This window comes from Ochotona princeps, chromosome 22 (genome assembly GCF_030435755.1).
Source record: "Ochotona princeps isolate mOchPri1 chromosome 22, mOchPri1.hap1, whole genome shotgun sequence".
NCBI classification, from domain to species: Eukaryota; Metazoa; Chordata; class Mammalia; order Lagomorpha; family Ochotonidae; genus Ochotona; species Ochotona princeps.
The window spans coordinates 35,031,023-35,052,667 of record NC_080853.1 but is presented as its reverse complement, the minus strand read 5'-3'; the positions used below and the strand labels follow the sequence as shown (position 1 = coordinate 35,052,667).

Below are 21,645 nucleotides of genomic sequence, written 5' to 3'. Positions count from 1 at the left end.
GATGGACTCTACTTGCAATGACTAAGAATGCTTAGCAAGGTTAAAATTGTGAAGAATTCTGATCATCAAGTTAAGAAAACGAAGTGGTTACTATACACACAACATTTATTAAGCTAAAAGTCAACACACGTAAGGCCTTCACATTTATAAAATTACATTCAGATGATTCAGTATCATATTCCTTAAGATGCCTGGCAATCTGTCACAACAGGGAAGGGACCATCCTATGAGCACCCATCACCAAACAACCACCGCTCAGATATTGCTTCATACCTTTGCGATCCTTTGACTTCAGTGCAGTCACATGAGAGAGCTAGAACACAAATGCATACAATGTAATCAGAAAAGTCACAGTGATGAAGAAATGGCTAATAAAGTTATAAGAGCATTAAACGTAGACTTATTAATTCACTCAGCATAAGGCAGGTATTTAACTTGCATGTATGTATTATGATCAAATACCCGGGAAGAGAATACGAAAAAGAAGTTATGAAACTAGGTATCTAAGGGGAAATGGGAAGAGAAACCATGTAAAGTTATATACACAACAAAATACACAAAAATCTTAGGAATCAGCACATGTCTAAAAACCAGCTATCACATAAAAGGCTTACTGTAAACAGAGTTCTCATAGAAACAGAATCCTAGGGAAAACTACTGAACAGAAGATGTAACCAAGGTTGTGCAGCAGGAGGGCTAGCTCCACAGCCCAGATACTGCTGGCCAGCTTCCCTCCAAAATGCAAAAATCAGCGTGGTTTGCCAGAGAAGACAGAAGGTGTAGCACAAACCTAATCTCCCACACTGTAACGGCAAAGTGAGGTATATTCTCAACCAAGGCATAACGAGCGCACAACATCCCTGTGCGCAGGCAATGTTACTGAATACCAGCAAGCACCAGCAGTCTCAGGGCTGAAGAATACATTTTATTCTACTGTTAATACCTTTAACAACTGGAGTTGGTCAAATGTTAATTCCTTTACTGGGATTTCAAACAATTCAACTGGATCATCCTCAAATTTCTACAAAAACAAAAACAGAAAAATGGGCCCCAAATTACCGAGTGTTTATACGAGACAAGCCTAGCCACTTAGCACACAATGAAAATCACTATTAGATAGCCAGTGTGACTCCACGCAAGAAAACCTCCTTACCTGACACTACTTCTCAGCTCTTGCTGTTTACAATAAGCAAGCAGGGAGGGTGGGGAGAACCTGAAAAGAAAACCTGCAGGGAGGAAGTTGCCGCCTGCAGACACCCAGCTGAAGACAGGCAGGAGGCAGGTGTCATTTCCTCATTTCCTGTCAGGCTGTCTGACGTCTAATAAACAGCCATGCCCCCCCACCCCCACCAGGATGTTCAGATCAAGTACCATACGGTCTGTCTGAGCCTCATCCACAAGCATGTCTGTTTGTTATAGTCTAGTGTCACATCAAGTGACAAAATGTCACTCCTTTGAATAGATCACTATCTTGCTCATGAGTTAAGGTATCGTCAATAAAACAACACAACAGATGTACTAAGCCTCTGTCTGCAATGCTGAATGCCACTCTGAGTTCTTTGACGCCGGGAAGGCAGCAGAGGATGGCCCTTGCAAGCAGGCAGGAGACCTGCAAGAGGCCACTGTGGCTACCTGGGGAGTGAACCAGTGCATGGAAGATTCTCTCTAGCCCTCCTCCTGTCTCTATAACTCTACCTTTACAACAAATAAAAATTCTTTTTTTTTTTAATAAGACCAAGGAAAAATAAAAAGGAAAATTCATTTTTCATCCCATCATCTTCTGAAATGCTTACATTTGTTTCTAATGAGTATGAATTTTTTGGTAAGAAAAAGGCCCCTTAGAAGTTACAACTCAGCCTAAAATACATGCAATTCACTAATTTTGTTACCCAACAATCAACTCATTCATGTTAAGCTTTAGTGTGTAAAAGCCTAGCAAAAATTGGGATAAAGAATAATTTTCATTTTTCAGAAATTTACTTCAATCTCGGCTGTAAAGATCCTTTTCTACTCCAGCCCTACTCACTTCATTTGGCATTAACGTTCCCCTACAGTGATGCAACCAGTTCCATTTCCGCTCTTGACTGCACTTGGGTCAAGCAAACAGACGCCTCCCTTCTCCCTGTTCACAGCACGCCACAGCAACCCACCTCCAGGACTGTGATTTAAATCATAAATCAGTGCTCCCTTCGGCAGCACACACACTAAAATTGGAACGAAAATCTGCTATCAGGAGCCTGTCAAGCCCTTTTTTTTTCCCCGAGTTTTATTTTATTTTTATTGGAAAGGCAGGTTTACAGAGGAGACACACAGGGACATCTTCCATTTGCTGTTTCACTCCCCAAAATGCCCACGACGGCTGGAGCGGAGTGGATCTGCAGCCAGAAGCTGGGAGCTTTTCTAGGTCTCCCAGGGCACCTGAGCCATCCCTGCTGCATTCTCAGCTCACAAGCAGGGAGCTGGATGGAGATGCTGCGGCCGGACATACACTGGGGCGCACAGGGCGTGTGGCATCACCGGCTGGGGTGCAGGCCCTGCCTGCCCACTCTGACACAACACGCAGTGCCCGGGAGAGTGTTCTACATGTCAGCAAACTGATGTTAAGACAATTTCGTTGAAAATGACACTTGGAATTTTTAAAGAAAATACTAAATGAAATCTAAGTTGCTGAGAAGTCACTTGGTTAGATCTGTACACTCAAAATTGAGACATGTAATTATTACATTATGTTTATACAACATTAATCACACTTTTTAAACAATGCATGTATTTCCAAATCTGATTTTAGACTTTCCCTGCATAGAGCCCTGCTCCCCGAGGCTAGTTAATGCAGTCCTGGGCAAGAAGGCCAGGACTCTGCTGCCTCCGGGCTGGGAAGCTGGCCTCTCCCTGCAGTCACTGAGAGGCCGGCCTGGAAGCCGAGCTAGGAGCACTTCTCTTCTCAGCTGGAAAATTCTTCTTGCCCCCAGGCCTTAAGTTTATACCACTTTCCTGAGGCTATTCTGGCTCCAAAACACTTTTCTGATTTTTTAAGGTAGCTCTTCCTCCTGCTTTAACCAAATCCTGTCAGTCTAATTTAAAGAGAAAAAGCACAAAACAATCAGGGAAACCTAAGAAACCAACATAATATTCCCGGTTTCCTGCCTCAATTCAGTGACAATGGCTGACTGAGAGAACCCACCTGCAATGTCCCTTGCTTAGCAACACAAGGAACAAATTCAGCAGTCAGAGAGCACACTGCGGGAAATCAGTGTTTCCACGTCCTCACTCTCGGGCACTAAGGGCCGCAGGAGGAAAGCATTGGCAGTAACTGCCGAGAAACTGAACTGGCCGACTCGGTTAGCAAGTAACCAAGACTACAAAGTTCTAGTGTGTAAGCGCTAGAACCTAACACAGGAAATAAAATGAAGGAATTTCAACCTACCTTCTTCATAGTCAAGCAACAGGTGAGATCATGATATACCACAGGCACAAAGTCCTTTGAAAGGTGAACATCAAATTCTACAAAGGCTGCACCCTGATGGACAGAAGTATGGTAGGTATTTTAAAAACATTACTTGGTGCATAATATATCTAAAAGTAACAAGGCATATAAGAAACTTTTTGTAAAATTATAGGCTTGTACATAAAAACATGAAACTCCATGCTGATTTCTTGTGTCGTCTTCTGTAAGAATACAGTAACCTTTACATGACAAAACAAATAATTGGGCACTGATCCACTGAAAACATCCACACAGGTGTCAGTTCTGCTACTCTATGAGCAGCAGTGGGATGTGACAGAAGGGGCAGGGGTCCCTTGCCATCCCTGAAACTTCAGCTGGGCAGGGAATCACAAAGCTGACCCCTTTGGAATCTGAGCAATCAACTTAACCAGCTTTCTTAGCAAGATGCCAGACAGGAACTAAAGAGGAAGCTAGAACTGCTGAACACAGGAAACAAATACACAACAAGAATGATGACCATGCCCAACTTCCTGATGGAAGGAAGCTGAAATGAGGTGGGTAACAATTACAGTTAGGAAACATATTTTGTTCCAATTGTAGTATATGTCCTGCTGAAGCAAGCAGAGTCAGGGAATATATTTTTAAAAGTCAGATTCATTCTGTTACAAATAAAAGGTGCAGGGCCTAGCACTGTGGCCTAGTGGCTAAAATCCTCGCCTTGAATGTGCCAGGATCCCATATGGACTCTGGTTCTAATCCTGGCAGTCCCACTTCCCATCCAGCTCCCTGCTTGTGGCCTGGAGAAGCAGTCAAGGACAGCCCAAAGCTTTGGGATCCTGCACCTGAGTGGGAGACCTGGAGAAAGTTCCTGGCTCCTGGCTTCGGATTGGCGCAGCACCGGCTATTGCGGTCACTCTGGGAGTGAATCAGCGGATGGAAGATCTTCCTCTCTGTCTCTCCTCCTCTCTGTATATCTGACTTTCTAATAAAAATAAATAAATCTTAACAAAAAAAAACAAATAAAGGGTGCAAACACAAAGACATTCAAGTGTGCAAATTTACTGAAGATAAGCCACTGGGCCCAGAAAAGCAAGATCTGACAGAAAGCCTGTATGTACTGACTGCTGGGCAGCAGAGTAGGGCTGCTGGTGAGGGACAGAAGGATAAATGGATGGACGGATGGATGGAGGGAGGGACTGAAGGATGGAGGGGTGGACGGATGGATGGACGGAGGGGTGGATGGATGGATGGATGGATGGATGGAGGGATTGAAGGATGGAGGGGTGGACGGATGGATGGACGGATGGAGGAATGGAGGTAGGACAGATGGATGGAGGGAGGGAGGGAGGATGGAGGGATAAATGGATGAATGGATGGATGGATGAAGGGATGGATGGCTGGATGGACGGACGACGGACGGATGTCTCTCTAACATTCCAGTGAGGCCAAATCACAGCAGGAGTGCTCCTCAGGAAGACATACAAATCCCAGACACAGGCTCAAGCTGCATCTAGGAAGCCTACTGCCTTACCAATGTGCCAAAAATGTAACTCCATTATTCCAAACCAAATATCAAAGATAACAAAGCCTACCATCCCTAAAGAGTTCTAAACATATTAGCTTTCTAGTTTAAATGTTTAATTTTATAAAATCATGACCTTTGGGGATAATCTGCTAAGAGAGAAACGCTAATCTCAAAATCCATGTGAGACCAAAACATATACATATATATATATATATATATATTTTAAAGCATCTTCAAAGATGTTACCATTAAATAAGTCAAAAAGCAGTAAGATCTTAAAACTCAATCCTCTGAGCTCTGAAGGACTTCATCAAAATATAGAAGCAACTTAACAAAATCCTATTTCAAAAAGCATAGCTAACAAAATGTTTTTAAGACTTAGCTACAGTGAACTAAAACTGATCCCAAAAGTTGAACCAGTATTTTGGTTAGATTAGCGCCATCCTTTCAATGGAAAGACAAAACTGATTAATATTTTAGAACGCTAAAATGATTCCAACCCTCACAACGTCATGAATTACAACATACACTATTCTATAGACCTCTAAGGGGAGGGAATGTTGTTAATTAAACCATGACACAAAGCTAAGGAGTAGGGAAAGGTGTTTGGCCCACAAGGGAAGAGCCAGCCGATCCCTCAGCCCCCGGGGGGGAGTGCCCACGGCCAAGCTCTGGCCTGGCTCCCCGTTCCAGCTTCCTGCTCCTGCGCACCTGGGGAGCCCCCCTGGTCTGCCCGTCACACAGGGGACTCAGCAGGCACCGGAGCCCGCGGAGGGAAACGGCACACGGGAGCACTCCTGTCATCTCCCGAATAAATGACGTAGAAATAAATACTAACATGTAAAACCCTTTCCAATTCAGAAAGGTTAAAATATGAAAAAGCATTGAAATAGATGGTAATTCATCTAAATGATAATACCTTATAATCAAATTTACTTGCTGAACTATTTTTAAAATGGCAAAATTTTATTTTTTTTTTATTTTTAAGATGGCAAAATTTAAAACATACGGACACTGTGGAAAAACGAAATGTTCCTCTACATTTGTGCTAGCTTCTGAATCTCAAGTTTTCTGGTCAGGTATAGAAAAAACGGGGTTAAAAAAATGCAAGTTTTTTTTCTTCAAGACTTTTTTTTTTGGAAAGGCAGATATGCAGAGAGGAGGAGAGACAGAGAGGAAGATCTTCTGTCTGATGATTCACTCCCCAAGTGACCGCAACGACTGGAACTGAGCCAAACTGAAGCCAGGAGCCTGGAGCTCTTCCGGGTCTCCCACGTGGGTGCAGGATCCCAAGGCTTTGGGCCATCCTTGACTGCTTTTCCCAGGCCACAAACAGGGAGCTGGATGGGAAGCAGGGCCACCGGGATTAGACCCGGCGCCCATATGGGATCCTGGCGCGTGCAAGGCGAGGACTTTAACCACTACACTATCGCACCGGGTCCACAAGGTTTTTTAATTAAAACTGTTCAGATGCAGCTGCTTAAAATACTAAAAGTTGAAGCCTGTGCTGTGGTGTAACAGGTTGAGCCACCACCTGTAATGCCAGCATCCCATCTGTGCACCAGTTCAAGTTCCGTAAGCTCCACTTCCAGTTTAGCTCCCTGTCAGGTACTTGGGAAAGCAGTGGAGGACAAAGTGGGCCAAAGCTTGGGCCCTTGCACCCATGTGGCAGACCAGTCTCTTTGGCCTGACCCATACCTCCCCCATGGCCATCTGGGAGTGAACCAGCGGATGAAAAGACCTCTAACTATGCCTTGGGAATATATATTTTTTTAAAATTTTAAAAGTTTTTTTTTAAAGTCCTTTATGATTGGATAAAAAAAAAAAGGTAATGAGAAATTTAACAGTCAATTGGTATGCAGAGTGAGACCTGATTAAAAAGTTTCACACAAAATCACCATCAAGTGCTTCTAAAATCATTACTTCCGGTATGTGCAAGTGAGGATTTAGCCAGTAGGCTACCACACTGGGCCCATGATTCTGTCTTCATCACAATCTTCACCATGGATCTAAATACCAACACCAAGAGACAATTCATATTCTCTTAGAATCATGTTCAAAACAGAAGCATTAATTTTTATAATTAACCCTTTTTAAGCTTTCGGCGTAGGCTGCAGGGGGCTACCCTGAGCTCTATCCTACCTCGACAGTCCAGTTATTTACAAAATGCTACTTACGTGGCTTGCAGCATTTCTTAAGGAAGCAATAGTATTTTCTTGAACTTTAGCCAGCCTGAAATAGAGAAATAGAGCTAACTATAGAAGAGATAAAACAAATATAAAAAGTTAACTGTATTTCAACAGTGGAAATAGTACTTGTTTTCACCATCCTAAATGACTGTGACCGTCACTTGGCTGGTATGTGCATTTATTTTATAGTTTCAACCTCAAGCAGAATATCGAATATTCAAGCAGAACATAAACATTCTGTAATATAGGAGAACCGATTGGATCTATAGGCTTAGTTTATAAAACAAAGATACTTCCAGGCAGGGTGATGGGATCTGTAGCATATGGGAATTCCCATAATGTCAAGTCAACTCCCCCTTGTTGGTATGTGAATTCCTCAAACCCTCCAACCTTATCCTATGTGACCCTCACTCTGTAAAATCCTGATGCTGCTAATAAACATCTACTGACCATCAATCAGTAGTCCATGTGTATGATTATCGGCTCCATGCACCAAGTCCATCGCTGCCGGACTGTACCACACGGTGCAATGGAGAAGTAACCAACTGGGAAGCAAGCCTTTCCAACAGCATGAGGAAACACACAGAGAACCTGGTATGTGCAAGGAAGCTTTCAGGGCACCTAACCCCGGTAGACTGTAGGAGGATGGGAAAAGATAACTGACAGCTTAGAAGTATCAAAACCACAATAACGGGCCCGGCGCCGTGGCCTAGCGGCTAAAGTCTTTGCCTAAAACATGCCAGGATCCCATAGGGGCACCGGTTCTAATCCCAACAGCCCCACTTCCCATCCAGCTCCCTGCTTGTGGCCTGGGAAAGCAGTCAAGGACAGCCCAAAGCCTTGGGATCCTGCACCCGCATGGGAGACCCAGAAGAGAATCTGGGCTCCTAGCTTCGGATTGGCACAGCACCAGCCATTGTGCTCACCTGGGGAGTGACTCATCGGACATGATATTTCTCTGTCTCTCCTCCTCCCTGTATATATCTGACTTTGCAATAAAAACAAACACCTCTTAAAAAAATTTTAAAAACCAAAATAACAAGGATGAAGGGGCCAGCATGGTGGTACAGCATGCTAATCTCCACCTGCAGCACGAGCATCCCATATGGGTGCCACTGGTTCATGTCCCAGGAACTCTTCTTCCTTTCCAGCTCCCTGCTTATAGCCTGGGAAAGCAAAAGAGGATGGCCCAAATCACTGGGCCCTTTCACCAAAGTGGGAGACCTGGAAGAAGCTCCTGGCTTCAGATCAGCTCAGGTCTGGCCATTGAGGCCATTTGGGGAATGAACCAGAGGATGGAGGACCTGTCTTACTGTAAAATTTGTCTTTCAAACTGAAATAACTCTTTAAAAAGAGAAAAAGAACAAGCACAGAAAGGAACAAAGTTAATTTGGCAAGATGGAGTCTGAGGGTGCTCTTTTAAACTGTAATTTGACTTACAGACTTAAAATATTCTAATGATAACCACAAATCTAAAAGCTACCACAGCATCACTTTAAAAGCATGTGAGACTAAAAATTTCAGTAGAAAACCTGTGCCCATGCCTACAGCACTGGCAATCACATCACTTTACAAAACGGGAGGGGAGGCAGGTATTCTTCTCTGAGCTCTGGGCAGGGCTAGTCAGGGATGCTTGGAGCACAGTAACACTATGGATCACCTCCCCCAAGCCCAGCACCACACACACTGAGCTCACCAAAGCTTTCTGCCCCACGCTCTGCTTCGTGGCTTTCCACTTTTAATGGCTCCCTCATCACCAACTCACGTACAATACTAAGAGGACAGACCACAATCTTCAGTGAGAGTAATCTCTTATTTGAAATTACATTTAATTCCCAGGGTATTAGTAGCAGCAGCAACTGACCCATAGTGGTCAAACCAACAAATCATTCATCAAACATGAGCTACTGAATGCCAAATGCCTCAAACATTCAACCTACTGGGCAGTTGTTGTAGAGTTGCCTGCACCTCGATGTCCAACATCTAATGGTATTCTCGGCTTCCAGTACTTGGAAAATGATGACCTCATATCACAATTGTATCCTGGTATTGGCTTAATAATTATAAAGTCAACTTTCATGGAAGAGAGAAGAGGGAGGAACAAAGAGAAAAATGACTGAAAAGGCCATCATGAGCCCAATTCCATATAAGTTGCACTTAAATCAGTTTAATCCCTCACAAATAGAAAAAAATTAAAAACCAGGGCCAGCACTGGTAAAGCAGGTTAAGGCAGAGGGTTAAGCCACTGACTGCAATGGACCCGGTTCAAGTTCCACTTCCCAGCTAATCTGGGGATGCAGCGGAGGGGACATGGAAGACCCGAAGAAGCTCCTGGCTCCTGGCTTTCCATCAGCCTAACTCCAGCCACTGCAGCCACTTGAGGAATGAACCAGCAGATGGAAGATATCTCTCTTTGCAACTCTGCCTTTCAAATAAATCTTCTAAAAAGTCAGTAAATCTTTAAATAATTTTTTTTAAAAATCAAGCCAAGATGGATCAAAGTCAAGCTTCTAGAAAATTTATGCTCTTTAAATTGTTGTACCAGAAATCTAAAAATTTAATCCCCACCACCTTCTAATACTCAATGTAAAACTGAATTAAGCCCCAATAAAACTGCTAACTCTACCCTGACAACAAAGTGCTAGACTCTACCAGTGCGTATACCTCCAGTGTCAAGACACATGCAAAGGGCAGAACGCTGGGTATAGGCTACAGCTTAAGGATTATACTACTGTACCTATAAAACCATACAACAAAAAATTTCGGAAAAAAACTAAGTAAAACCCCTGCCTAACCACAATTTATTTGTATGGGTTCCTCTGCCACTCCAAACTTACCCCTCACTTTGCCAATTGTTTTCCTGGAGTTCCTGCTCATGATGGGTAGGGTGAGGATGCCAGCGCTCTTCCCGCTCTCAGCAATGGTGGACGACAAGAGGCACGCTGTACCCACATGTCCAGGCAGGGCATCTCCCTGAACTATGTGCTCACTGAGATCCTCCTAGAAAGGGAGGAGCAGAGAAATCTCAAGACCCAAGGAATAAGAAACATGATCAACTTCTAATTAGGTCATGTCGATGGCTTTATAATAAATGCTAGATTTTAAAACACAACATACTGATCCATCATAATCCTACTGTTCCAACATTGCTTTTAATCTTCTAACCCCAACTAGATGAATCCCAATCCCTGCCTGAAATTCCTAAGCACATTTAGAAATTCAAGATGTATTTATAAAGAATTTTAAGCATATATATTTTCAAAAATCTGTTCACATGGGTGCATTACAGGGATGGTAAGTGTTTAGGAAACCAAACACTCAAAATTACACTGGGTATTTTATCAGCCTAGTTTGGAAATGAAAATATTTCCAAAACTGGTAACCTAGTGAAACAGAAGTTAGGACACTGGTGGTCAAGGTTTGATCCCTTCACCACAAAGATTTATGCTTTATTCTAGAAATGGGAGTAGCGGTGACAGGCAAGGTGTGACAAAGGAAAGCAGTGCTTGCAGCTACTGCCCTGGGCACACGATGAAAGCAGCTGAGAGAGCACCAAATATTATTCACAGGAAGTCTCCGAACAGCTGGGGAGCTACTGAGCTCACTGCGAGTGAGCAGCTCAGGTCCAAACAGCTGAGCACAAACCTTACAACTCTTGGCTATTACACACGTGTAACACCAAGTAAAGCTGCAGAGTACAGTCCACTGTCACAGTAAATCCCCATAATCAAATGCCTTAAAACACCCCAGTAAATGACCGACTTGTGTCAGGAGAAGACTTAACCATGCTGCCGACATCACACTGCCTGCCCCTCTATTGATCCTGGAACACTCCCCCGCATACAGCTCATTTATATTTAAATTTCTTAATAGGCACAGACATCAAGACGTGAGTCTTGATTTAAAACATCGTTCTCCTACAGTTCTTTTAATTATATTCCTAACAGTACTTGAGACTGTTAAGCTCATTGAGCTAAAATGCATACAGCAGCAAACATCTGAAGTATTGCATGAATCACAGCTTTATACAAATAAGATTAAAATCAAACCACATGAAAAATTAAGTTGCTGGGCCAGTGCCATGGCATAGCAGGCTAACTGTCCACCTGTAGCACCTGAACCCCCATCTTGAGTGCTGGTTTTAGGCCCGGCTACTCCATATCTGATCCAGCTCCCTGCTAACGGCCTGGGACACAGCAGAGAATGGCCAAGGCCTTGAGCTCCTGCACCCATGTGGGTGACCTAGAAGAAGCTCCTGGCTCCTAGCTTTAGATTGGCTCAGCTGTGGCCACTGTGCCAATCCGGGAGGGAACCAGTGGATGGAAGATCTGTTTTTCCCTTTCTTTCTAAAACACTTTCAAGTAAAATAAATAAATCTTTTAAAAAGCTCCAGCCTGCACTTTTTTCTTTTTAAAGATTTTGTTTTATTAAAAAGGCAGATTTACAGAAAGGATAGACACAGGGAAAGTTCTACGAGCTGCGTTTTTTTTTTTTTTTTGAAGATTTATTTTATTTTTATTGCAAAGTGAGATAGAGAGAGAGGAGGAGAGACAGAGAGGAAGATCTTCCTTCCGATGATTCACTCCCCAAGTGAGCGCAACGGCCAGTGCTGCGCCCATCTGAAGCCGGGAGCCAGGAACATTCTTCCATGTCTCCCATGCAGGTACAGGGTCCCAAGGCTTTGGGCTGTCCTCCACTGCTTTCCCAGGCCACAAGCAGGGAGCTGGATGGGAAGTGGAGCTGCTGGGATTAGAACCGGCACCCCTATGGGATCTGGGCGCATTCAATGTGAGGACTTTAGCCACTAAGCCACGGCACTGGGCCCCGAGCTGCATTCTTAATCCTCACTCTGAATAACTACTCACCTCAAAAAAATCGAAGATCAGTTCCAGGTTATCTGGTTCCATTGTCTGGATGCTGTACTCGGTCCAGCGGTCAGGCTGTAAGCCATAGCCACACTCGGGCTGGGAGTGCCTGCACTTGAACTCATGATCACTTATTAACGAGATCTCCAGGGTATTGGACATCTTATGAAGGACAGTGGGGGAAATCCTATCGTCATCATCTTCCTCTGGGCCCTCCAGTGTCAACTTCACCCTAGAGGATGGGAAAAAACAATGAAATGCAAACAAGTGGTACAGGAAGAAAACTCACACAAATGTGACCGAAAACTAAATTCAAAGGGAAGGACAAAGGGAAGAAGGAAAGGAAGGAGCGAGTGAGCAGACACTGGCCTAGTGGTTAAGACTGCCATCCACGCGCCACGCTGAAGGGCCTGCGTTCTATGTTTAGCTCCAGCTCCTGACCCATTTCCTGCCAGTGTAAATCCTAAGAAGTGACAGTGATGGTTCAGTCATCAGGCCCAACTGCAGCTCCAGCCCCTGCAAGCATCTGAAGAATGAACCAGCAGCGTCTGGGAGATCTCTCTTACTCTGTGTCTCTACTTCTCAAATAAGTAATTGCAAGTGTTTCTGAATATATTAAATCTGCAAAGAGAACACTTTATGTATATCATACAAATATAAACACTATACAAATACCATCAAGTTAAAATACTAAGTATGTTTTATTGCCTACAAAATTATATTCATTCTTTTCGGTGTTTTCTTTAATGAATCTTAAAAGGTATTTACTTGTGTCTCTTTTATAACAAGTTATCTTAATTTCTTTTCTTTTAAAGATTTATTTTATTTTCATTACAAAGTCAGATATACAGCGAGGAGGAGAGACAGACAGGAAGACCTTCTGTCTTATGATTCACTCCCCAAGTGAGCACAACGGCCGGTGCTGCGCCAATCCGAAGCCAGGAGCCAGGAACTTCTTCCAGGTCTCCCACATGGGTGCAGGATCCCAAGGCTTTGGACCATCCTCGACTGCTTTCCCAGGCCACAAGCAGGGAGCTGGATGGGAAGTGGAGCTGCTGGGATTAGAACTGGCGCCCATATGGAATCGCGGAGTGTTCAAGGCAAGGACTTTAGCCACTAGGCCACGGCGCCAGGCCCACAAGTTACCTTAATTTCTTAGCCTTCAATTAGCATTAAGAGTTCCTCTTGAAAGATTTCAAAGATGTGCACAACACGGAACCATGTTAATATACATGTTAAAAGATGACTAGAATTAAAGATCTATATTCCTCCTTCCTCAGCTTTACTTCAGTGAAAGTTAAGGTACTCTGGGAAAAGTACATTACTGAAGAAAAATAGTGATATTAAATACATAAGTATTCTTATGGAAGTATGAATGCTTTGATGTGTATGTACATACTTTTTAATGAAACAGAATCTAAATTTAATAGCTTCACAGTAACGAAAACAAAGGCGAGTTACCCCAGCCGCAGGACCACAAAGAATAGCCTATATTCCCAATGAGAGAGTACTGTGACTGCAAAAAGTAAACTCAATTTTATACTATTTCTTACAGCAGTTGAAATGCACATAGAAAAAAATCATCTTAACAGTTAATATAGGGAGCAAAGTTACTGCAGACACTGGCAACAGATATAAGAAAAATGTGACTTCCAGATTTAAACGAGACTTGCTTTCTAACACAAACGGAGGGTCTATGCAAGTGTGGCTTGCTCTCTGCGGACCTTCTGCTCCAGCCACTGCTGAGGCTTAGAGTCATGATCCTCTCAGGCCTCCTTCATGGGACACTAGGAGGAGCACATTAGTAACACTGTGCTATAATCCACCATGGCAGAACAAAAATGATTCTCTTCTCAGAATCCACAGGCTTACAAATGCATCTGGATAACTGACTAATGGCCAACCTGAAGAGAAACACATTCCCCAAATGCATGAAGAGAGAACACAAATACACAGGCAAGAAAAGCACGGGAGAGTAAATAAACAAGTTTAAAGAGGGATCTATGAGGAACTCTGTTCACTTCCATTTATTTCACAGGTTTTCTTGAGATAGTTCTCTAAATGTCTCTAGGCCACCACCAACAGACAGGGATAGGTGAGCATGTGGCATAGAGGCGAGGATGCCGCTTGGCGTGCCCATTCACCATACTGCAGTGTCTAGTTCTACATTAGCATCCCACTAATGTGCAACCAAGAGAAAGCAAGCAATGGTTCCCGGAGGTGTGTCCCTGCCAACACGTGGGAGAGCCACACTGAGTTTTGGGTTCCTTGTACTGACATGGTCCATCCCTGGCTGTTGTGGGTGTTTGGGACATAAACTTTAGGAAAGAAAATCAATCTTTCTCTGCCGATCAAATAGGTTTTTTCCCCTGCACTGCCTTCAACTTACAGGTAGAATAAGTCAAGAGAACAGCATTTTTTAAAACTCAGTGCTAACAACACACACACACACAAAGATACAAACAAAACCCTCAGTGCTAATGAGAGGCCTGTCCACTGTTTTTGCTTACATGCTAAGCCAAGTTTTTAAATTCTATTATCCTTGCAGATCAATTTATTTCCTACCCTATGAAAGCCTAATCCATCATTAATATGAACTTGTGAGAAAAATGATGGTTAGAACAAACATCAACTTCTAGTTGTATGTAATCATTTCAATAGGAATCAAGTCATTCATCCTACAGAACTAAATTAAGTAGTTATACGAAAAAATACTTGAAACTATGGAACTCAACATATAAAACCCTAACAGTGATTTCTATGTCAGCATGAATGACAGGGCATTCAGTCTTCACCTGCATTCACCAGATGCCCAATCATGAATTACCTATTCATTTCCTAACAGCAGTCACCTGGGTCAACCAACCAACCAGGTTTTATTTTCTAAAGATCTTATTCTAAACTAACTTCAGTGTTTCAGAAGCAAAGCAGAAAGCTAGAAAAGCCAAGGCAAGGTGCTACAGCCTGACTCTGCCCTTTCTCCAGAGAGTTGGTGGAGGATTCTACTCCCTACCGCAAAGACCTGTGAAGTGCCACCAACCCTTTCCTTTATCTGTGCCTGTAATCTGCAAGTACTGAGTATTCAACCACTTGTGACAAAACATGTACGGCTTTACAACTTACATTATCATTGTGAATTTTACTATAGTGGTATTAAGTGTTATATTATCCATACCTTTGCTAGAAATGGCCCTTCAATCCAGATATGACATTGTGTCACAAAGGGTCGCATGACACATCAAAACACAGAGCCCTAAGTATCAAAATCACAAAAACTCCAATGGCACGGCAGTCTGTGTCTTCAACAAGCTGGCTCACTTCAAGCTGTGTTACAGGAGGAGTCGGGGAGAAGCAGGTGGTAATAAGCCACTTACACAAAAGCTTGATGTCACTATCTCTTCAAGTTACTACAGGCTCAAAAACACTCATCTGAAAACATGATGAGACCTGCTAGCTTTCACCACAAAAAAATTCTTTTTAACATTTATTTTTTTATTGGAAAGTCAGACATACAGAGAGGAGGAGAGACAGAGAGGAAGATACTTCGTCCATGGATTCACTCCCCAAGTGTCTGCAATGATCCGAACTGCACCGATCCGAAGCCAGGAGCTTCTTCTGGGTCTCCCACACTGGTGCAGGATCCCATAGCTTTGGGTGGTCCTCGACTGCCTGCCCCCTCCCATGCCACAAGCAGGGAGCTGGATGGGAAGCAGGGCTGCGGGGACCAGAACTGGCGCCCATATGGAATTCTGCATGTATGAGGCAAGGACTTTAGCCACTGGGCTGCCTAGCCAGGCCCTCATCACAGAAAAAATATCATTTTCAAGCCACAGTAAAGTTTACAATTCCAAAGAATTTTTACACCAATAATTTTTCCTGTATGTGCCATTTTCTCCTCCCACAGCACATCTTTCATGACATCAATTTTAAGAAAAACTTTTGTTATACTAGCAATAAAATGTCCAATGGTAGAAAGCACAAAAATTACATAAGCTTAAAACTAAACTAATAGCAATCTGAAAGTTCACTACCCCAAAACTCTAGTTGCCAGAAAATGTGACATAAACTGTTCAGTGTTTAGTTTACACATTCAAAGGCTAAAACCAAATGGGTGGAAAACGTGTAACATTAGAAAAAATAAATGGCCCAAGCAACAAAAACACATGTGCATACCTGAATCTAGATTTTTTCAATTTTTTCTTGGTTATTGAGACGGGAGGCTTTTCAGAATAATGCAAACGTAATCTTATTTCTGTCTGACATGTCAGCCATCCAGAATCCAGAGTTTCAACACCATCTGGCAGAGTAAACATACGAATAAGAGCAATCATTAGTTTTCTAAAGCAACACAATTATAACACACATGATTCTAGTCCTCACATTTTAATACACTAAAGTTGTATAACATAACACTGATCTGGGTCCGCACAGTGTCCCCCGGGGATCCCTGTCAGACCTCCGTGCTTCACAGCAGATTGAGCTCAACTAGTGACACCCTGGAGTTTTAGAGTGTAAAACATAAGAAGACAGGGATAAAACTACAAGTCAACTCCGCACCTCCCTATTTCTTCATCTCTCCATAAACTGCAGTAGAATGGTGTTAGTATTGTGTAACATGGAACTATCCCTAAGCTTTTTCATTAACATGGTTTTTAAAAAGACATTTCTCTCCACAAGTACAATTGTTTATTAATTGTCAGTTTTTAACCAGTGCATGTCGAAATAAATCAAATGGCTTTCATTTTGAAAGCTAAATAAAGCTGAATTTAGGAGAATGGTAACAACAAAGAAATGCTGTGTATAACCCTCGATCGTAAGTCACACGTAATGCAGGGACACAATACCAGACATTACCAATGAGATGAGCACAGTCCAAATACATAACATAAAAACATCAGATCAGTGAAAGAGGACAAGATTCTGCAACAACAAACACTAATGTTGTTCAAGCATATCATACTGCTGCAACACCCACGATGTCAGACCAACTCCGAGCAGTTAAAACCCCCATCCAAACACTGCCATGGCAGGCACCATCCCGTGAGGAGACGCAGAGCAACACTACAATCAAGCCGCTCAGGCCCTATTTCACTTGGTGCTTGATAGGAAACTGGTGATTGGCAATTTACCTCTAGGCCAAGGTCAGCACGAACACACATTCTGCCACCTCCCTTTCTATCGTTTGTCTCCCTAGTACAGTAGCTTAAATCTGAATGAAATTTAGCAAGGTAACCCTAGAAACATTATGACAATTCCAGTCATTAAAGACATTTTGAGTGGCCAGTGAATGGCACGCATACCAAGCTAATCCTCTGCCTGCAGCACCTGGTTCCCATCCTGGTGCGGTTCAGTCCCGGCTGCCGCACCTGTGGCCCAGCTCCCTGCTATGGCCTCGTAAAGTGGAAGATCCTGCCTCAGGTCCTTAGACCTGACACCCATGTGGGAGACCAAAAGGAAGTTCCTGGCTCCAGGCTTCAGATCAGCTAAGCTCTGGTCAAGTGGCTATTTGGTTATCTTTCTGTCTCTCTCTTGCTGTAAATCTGCCTCTCAAAAATAAACAATCTTCATAAAAAAAAAGGAATCTTGAATCATCAGGGTAAAAGCAGAAAATTATGGTAATGTACAATATTCAACATATTTTCAAGTTCAGGAAAAATTTTTACTAAACTGAGAAATGATTTTTTTTTAAAGACTTAGCTCTTTTTATTGAAAAAGCAGATTTACAGAGAGAAGGAGAGACAGATCTTCCATCCACTGGTTCACTACTCAAATGGCCACAATGGCTGGAGCTGAGCCGACCTGGAGCCAGGAGCCAGGAGTCAGGAGCCAGGAGCTTCTTCCAGATCTCCCATACGGCTGCAGGGTCCCAAGGCCTTGGTGTCCCAAGGCTTTGGGCTGTCCTCCACTGTTTTCCCAGGCCACAAACGAAGCTGGAAGGCAAGGACTTTAACACTAGGCTACTCAACTGGGCCCTGAGAAACGATTTTAAAGATACAGCCGGTTCCGTAATGGCGGTGTGAGCGGCTGGACATGGCTCTCTGGGTGGGCGCTCTCCTCGGCCGCGGCGCCGGGTCGGCCGCCCTGCTGGCTGGCAGGTGCCTCCTGCAGCCTGGGCCGAGCGGCGGCCTCCTGGGCGCGCTGTCCACCCGCGGCAAGGCCCGCGGCAACGAGTACCAGCCCAGCAACCTGAAACGCAAGCACAAGCACGGCTGGGTCCGGCGCCTGAGCACACCGGCCGGGGTGCAGGTGCTGCTGCGCCGTATGCTCAAGGGCCGCAAGTCGCTGAGCCACTGAGGGCCAGACTGCGCGGGGACCCCCGAGCCCGCCCTGCAGCCCACAGGGACCCCCGAGCCCGCCCTGCAGCCCGTGGGACCCCCGAGCCCGCCCTGCAGCCCACAGGGACCCCCGAGTCCGCCCTGCAGCCCACAGGGACCTCCAAGCCCGCCCTGCAGCCTGCGGGGAGCCCTGGAGCCCGCCCTGCAGCCTGTGGGACCCCCTAGCCTGCCCTGCAGCCCACAGGGACCTCCAAGCCCGCCCTGCAGCCTGCGGGGAGCCCTGGAGCCCGCCCTGCAGCCTGTGGGACCCCCTAGCCTGCCCTGCAGCCCACAGGGACCTCCTAGCCCGCCCTGCAGCCTGTGGGACCCCCGAGCCCGCCCTGCAGCCTGTGGGACCCCCTAGCCCGCCCTGCAGCCCACAGGGACCTCCTAGCCCGCCCTGCAGCCCGTGGGACCCCCGAGCCCGCCCTGCAGCCTGTGGGACCCCCTAGCCCGCCCTGCAGCCCACAGGGACCTCCAAGCCCGCCCTGCAGCCTGCGGGGAGCCCTGGAGCCCGCCCTGCAGCCTGTGGGACCCCCTAGCCTGCCCTGCAGCCCACAGGGACCTCCTAGCCCGCCCTGCAGCCCACAGGGACCTCCTAGCCCGCCCTGCAGCCCACAGGGACCCCCGAGTCCGCCCTGCAGCCTGCGGGGACCCCTGGAGCCCGCCCTGCAGCCTGTGGGACCCCCTAGCCCGCCCTGCAGCCTGCGGGGACCCCTGGAGCCCGCCCTGCAGCCTGTGGGACCCCCTAGCCCGCCCTGCAGCCCACAGGGACCTCCAAGCCCGCCCTGCAGCCTGCGGGGACCCCTGGAGCCCGCCCTGCATCCTGCGAGGAACCCGGAACTCACCCTGCAGCCCACGGGGACCCCAGTACCAGCCTGAGCACCGACCACAGCCCCAGGACTGGCCTGACCACTGACCGCCCTGTGGGGGTCAGCGTGGTCCACCTCGGACGTCTGTAAATAGGGAGTTGGCATGGGAAGGGGGACTGGAAGTCAAATAATCTCCCAACTCTAACCTCAGGCCCCCAGGACCGACCCTGACCACTGGCCACAACCTGTTCTGTTGGAGCTGAATGTTGGGGTCCCAGCCCGGGCCCACCCAAGGACTGGCGTTGCCCGCCCCAACCCCCAACTTGGAAACCTCATTAAATATCTGCCACTGTCCGTAAAAAAAAAAAAAAAAAAAAAAAAAGATACAGCCATAGCAGGCATTGTGAACACAGTGCATCAAGCCAGCCCTTGAGGTATTCACATCCCCTGCCAGAGTGCTGCTTTAAACCCTGGCTGCTCTGCTTCCAAGTCACCTTTCAACTAACACACCTGGAAAGGCAAAAGATGACAGCCCAACTACTTGGGTCTTGCCATCAAAGGACCAAGACGCAGATGTGGCCACAGACTTTTAATTCCTTTTTTTTTTTTTTAAGATTTATTTATTTTCACTGGAAAGTCAGATCCACAGAGAGAAGGAAAAACAGAGAGAAAGATCTACTATCTGCTGGCTCACTCTCCAAGTGCCCTCAACAGCTGGAGCTGAGCCGATTCGAAGCCAGGAGCTTCCTCCAGGTCTCCCACGGGGGTGTAGGATCCTAAGGCTTGGGTTGAGCCTCCAGCGCTCTCCCAGGTCACAGGCAGGGAGCTGGATGCGAAGTTTATGGGAACAGCCGGGACATGAACTGGCGCCCACATGGGATCCTAGTGAGGATTTAGCCACTAGGCTACCGTGCCAGGTTCACTCCTGGCTTTTGACCAACCCAGCCCAAGCAGCTGCTGCAGGCACTTGGAGAGTGAACCAGCAGATAGTAGATCTTTCTCTTTCCCTTTCTGTCACTTGCCTTTTCAAATAAACAGGCAAATGTGATACACACACACACACACACACACACACGATCAGCCAGAATTCCTAGCATCTTCTGGCCAGTCTGGATTTTAACATTCAGTGCATACACAGAGGCTGGTTTTGTGGCACACCGAGCTCTTCTTCTGAGCACCCCACTTCTGATCCACCTCCAGCAAATGTCCTGGGAAAAGCAGAAGATGGTCCAAGAGTTTGGGCTCCTGCCACCCACTGGGAGACCCAGAAGCCTATGGCTCCTGGCTTCAGCTTGACCCACTGCTGGGCACTGAGAACACCCAGGGAGTAAACAAGAAACAGGTCTCTCGCTGCAGTTCCTCCTCTCTCGCTAACTCCGACTTTCAAACCCAAGGTTCAAAAAATACACAACATGTACGAAGTAATTATATAAACTCATATACCTAAAATTAGTCAAAAACCAAAGAGTGAAATTTTAAACTGCTTTTGGATCACTTCTCTATTTTCAACATCATACCATATATGTATGCCCTATTTCCCTATGCTGTTTGTTTCCAATGAAATGTAAGGCAGTAAACAGTAAACATTTTAAAAACTCAGTCTTACTGTGAATTCCAAACTGTCCATCGTCGATAGTAATTTCACTTTCTAGAATTCAAGGAAAATAGAAAACCTAGTTAAAATTCATGACACACATATTATGAAATGAGAAATTACCCACTTTGACTATTCAAAATATTTAACCTACAACTTCAAAAGCTGCCTAAAGTGAATAAGCATATTTATTGTAGCCCTCAGTAAGGAGCCCCTTTGTAAGGAGCATGCTTAGCCAATAGGATTGTTCTTGGAAGCTTGGATTGTTTCTCATCAAACAATAAGGAAGAGAAAGAACGTTCCCTGGCAGGTGCTGTGCAGGCACGAGGACGCCCTCCGCACCCACCAAGCTGCTGGACAACAGTAAGTACTAATTTTTTCAAACCCAGGGTCTTGGTACAATTAAAATGCTTATTCTTACTTGGTGCACATTCTGAACTCATGTAAAATGCCATTCTCCTCAAATCTCAAGGATTCTCCACAGCCAGCTAAAAGCTTCACAAACAGCCAACTTACCTGTGCGTCCACAGCCGTGAGGAACTAGCAGAACCACAGCACTGCTAGCTTCCTCTACCAGGCCCACAGCCGCAGAAACTGCGGAGCCCCCTGCCAGAAAGCACTCGCCTTCCTGCCTCACTTCTAAGTCTGAAAGGCTAAACCAATCCTAGCTCCTTACAAAGATTCTCACACAGAACACTTTACGTCATTACTCTACTTTTCATAATAGATATTTAATTGCAACATGCTTCAAAATGCATTTTGAATGCTGAATCCCCAATAAATTCTAATCTCAGTATGAAGCTACTATAATTCTAAATATTCTATCACAAAATGTTTAAATATACTATGAAAAATGTACTAAAGTATATCCCAAACATCTGAGAGGACGGATGAGATGCTT

The 21,645-nt window shown here is 45.2% G+C and overlaps 2 protein-coding genes across 4 annotated transcripts in view; one reads left to right on the top strand and one right to left on the bottom strand.

Annotated features, from left to right (window-relative positions):
- GPCPD1 (glycerophosphocholine phosphodiesterase 1) overlaps window positions 1-21,645 on the bottom strand; it is a 57,276-nt gene that overhangs the window by 12,901 nt on the left and 22,730 nt on the right. For all 3 annotated transcript variants that reach the window (XM_058679292.1, XM_058679293.1, XM_058679294.1), the window contains 9 exons: window positions 20,757-20,798; window positions 16,198-16,321; window positions 12,025-12,256; window positions 9,997-10,159; window positions 9,100-9,232; window positions 7,148-7,202; window positions 3,425-3,517; window positions 944-1,021; window positions 274-313 (listed from right to left, as the gene is read on the bottom strand). In XM_058679292.1, the coding sequence (XP_058535275.1) occupies window positions 274-313; window positions 944-1,021; window positions 3,425-3,517; window positions 7,148-7,202; window positions 9,100-9,232; window positions 9,997-10,159; window positions 12,025-12,256; window positions 16,198-16,321; window positions 20,757-20,798 (960 nt within the window). The remainder of the gene's footprint in view (window positions 1-273; window positions 314-943; window positions 1,022-3,424; window positions 3,518-7,147; window positions 7,203-9,099; window positions 9,233-9,996; window positions 10,160-12,024; window positions 12,257-16,197; window positions 16,322-20,756; window positions 20,799-21,645) is intronic.
- Window positions 18,031-18,372, top strand: LOC131482950 (large ribosomal subunit protein bL34m-like). The gene has a single exon (XM_058679295.1). The coding sequence runs from the start codon at window positions 18,055-18,057 to the stop codon at window positions 18,316-18,318; it is 264 nt and encodes an 87-aa protein (XP_058535278.1). The 5' UTR covers window positions 18,031-18,054; the 3' UTR covers window positions 18,319-18,372.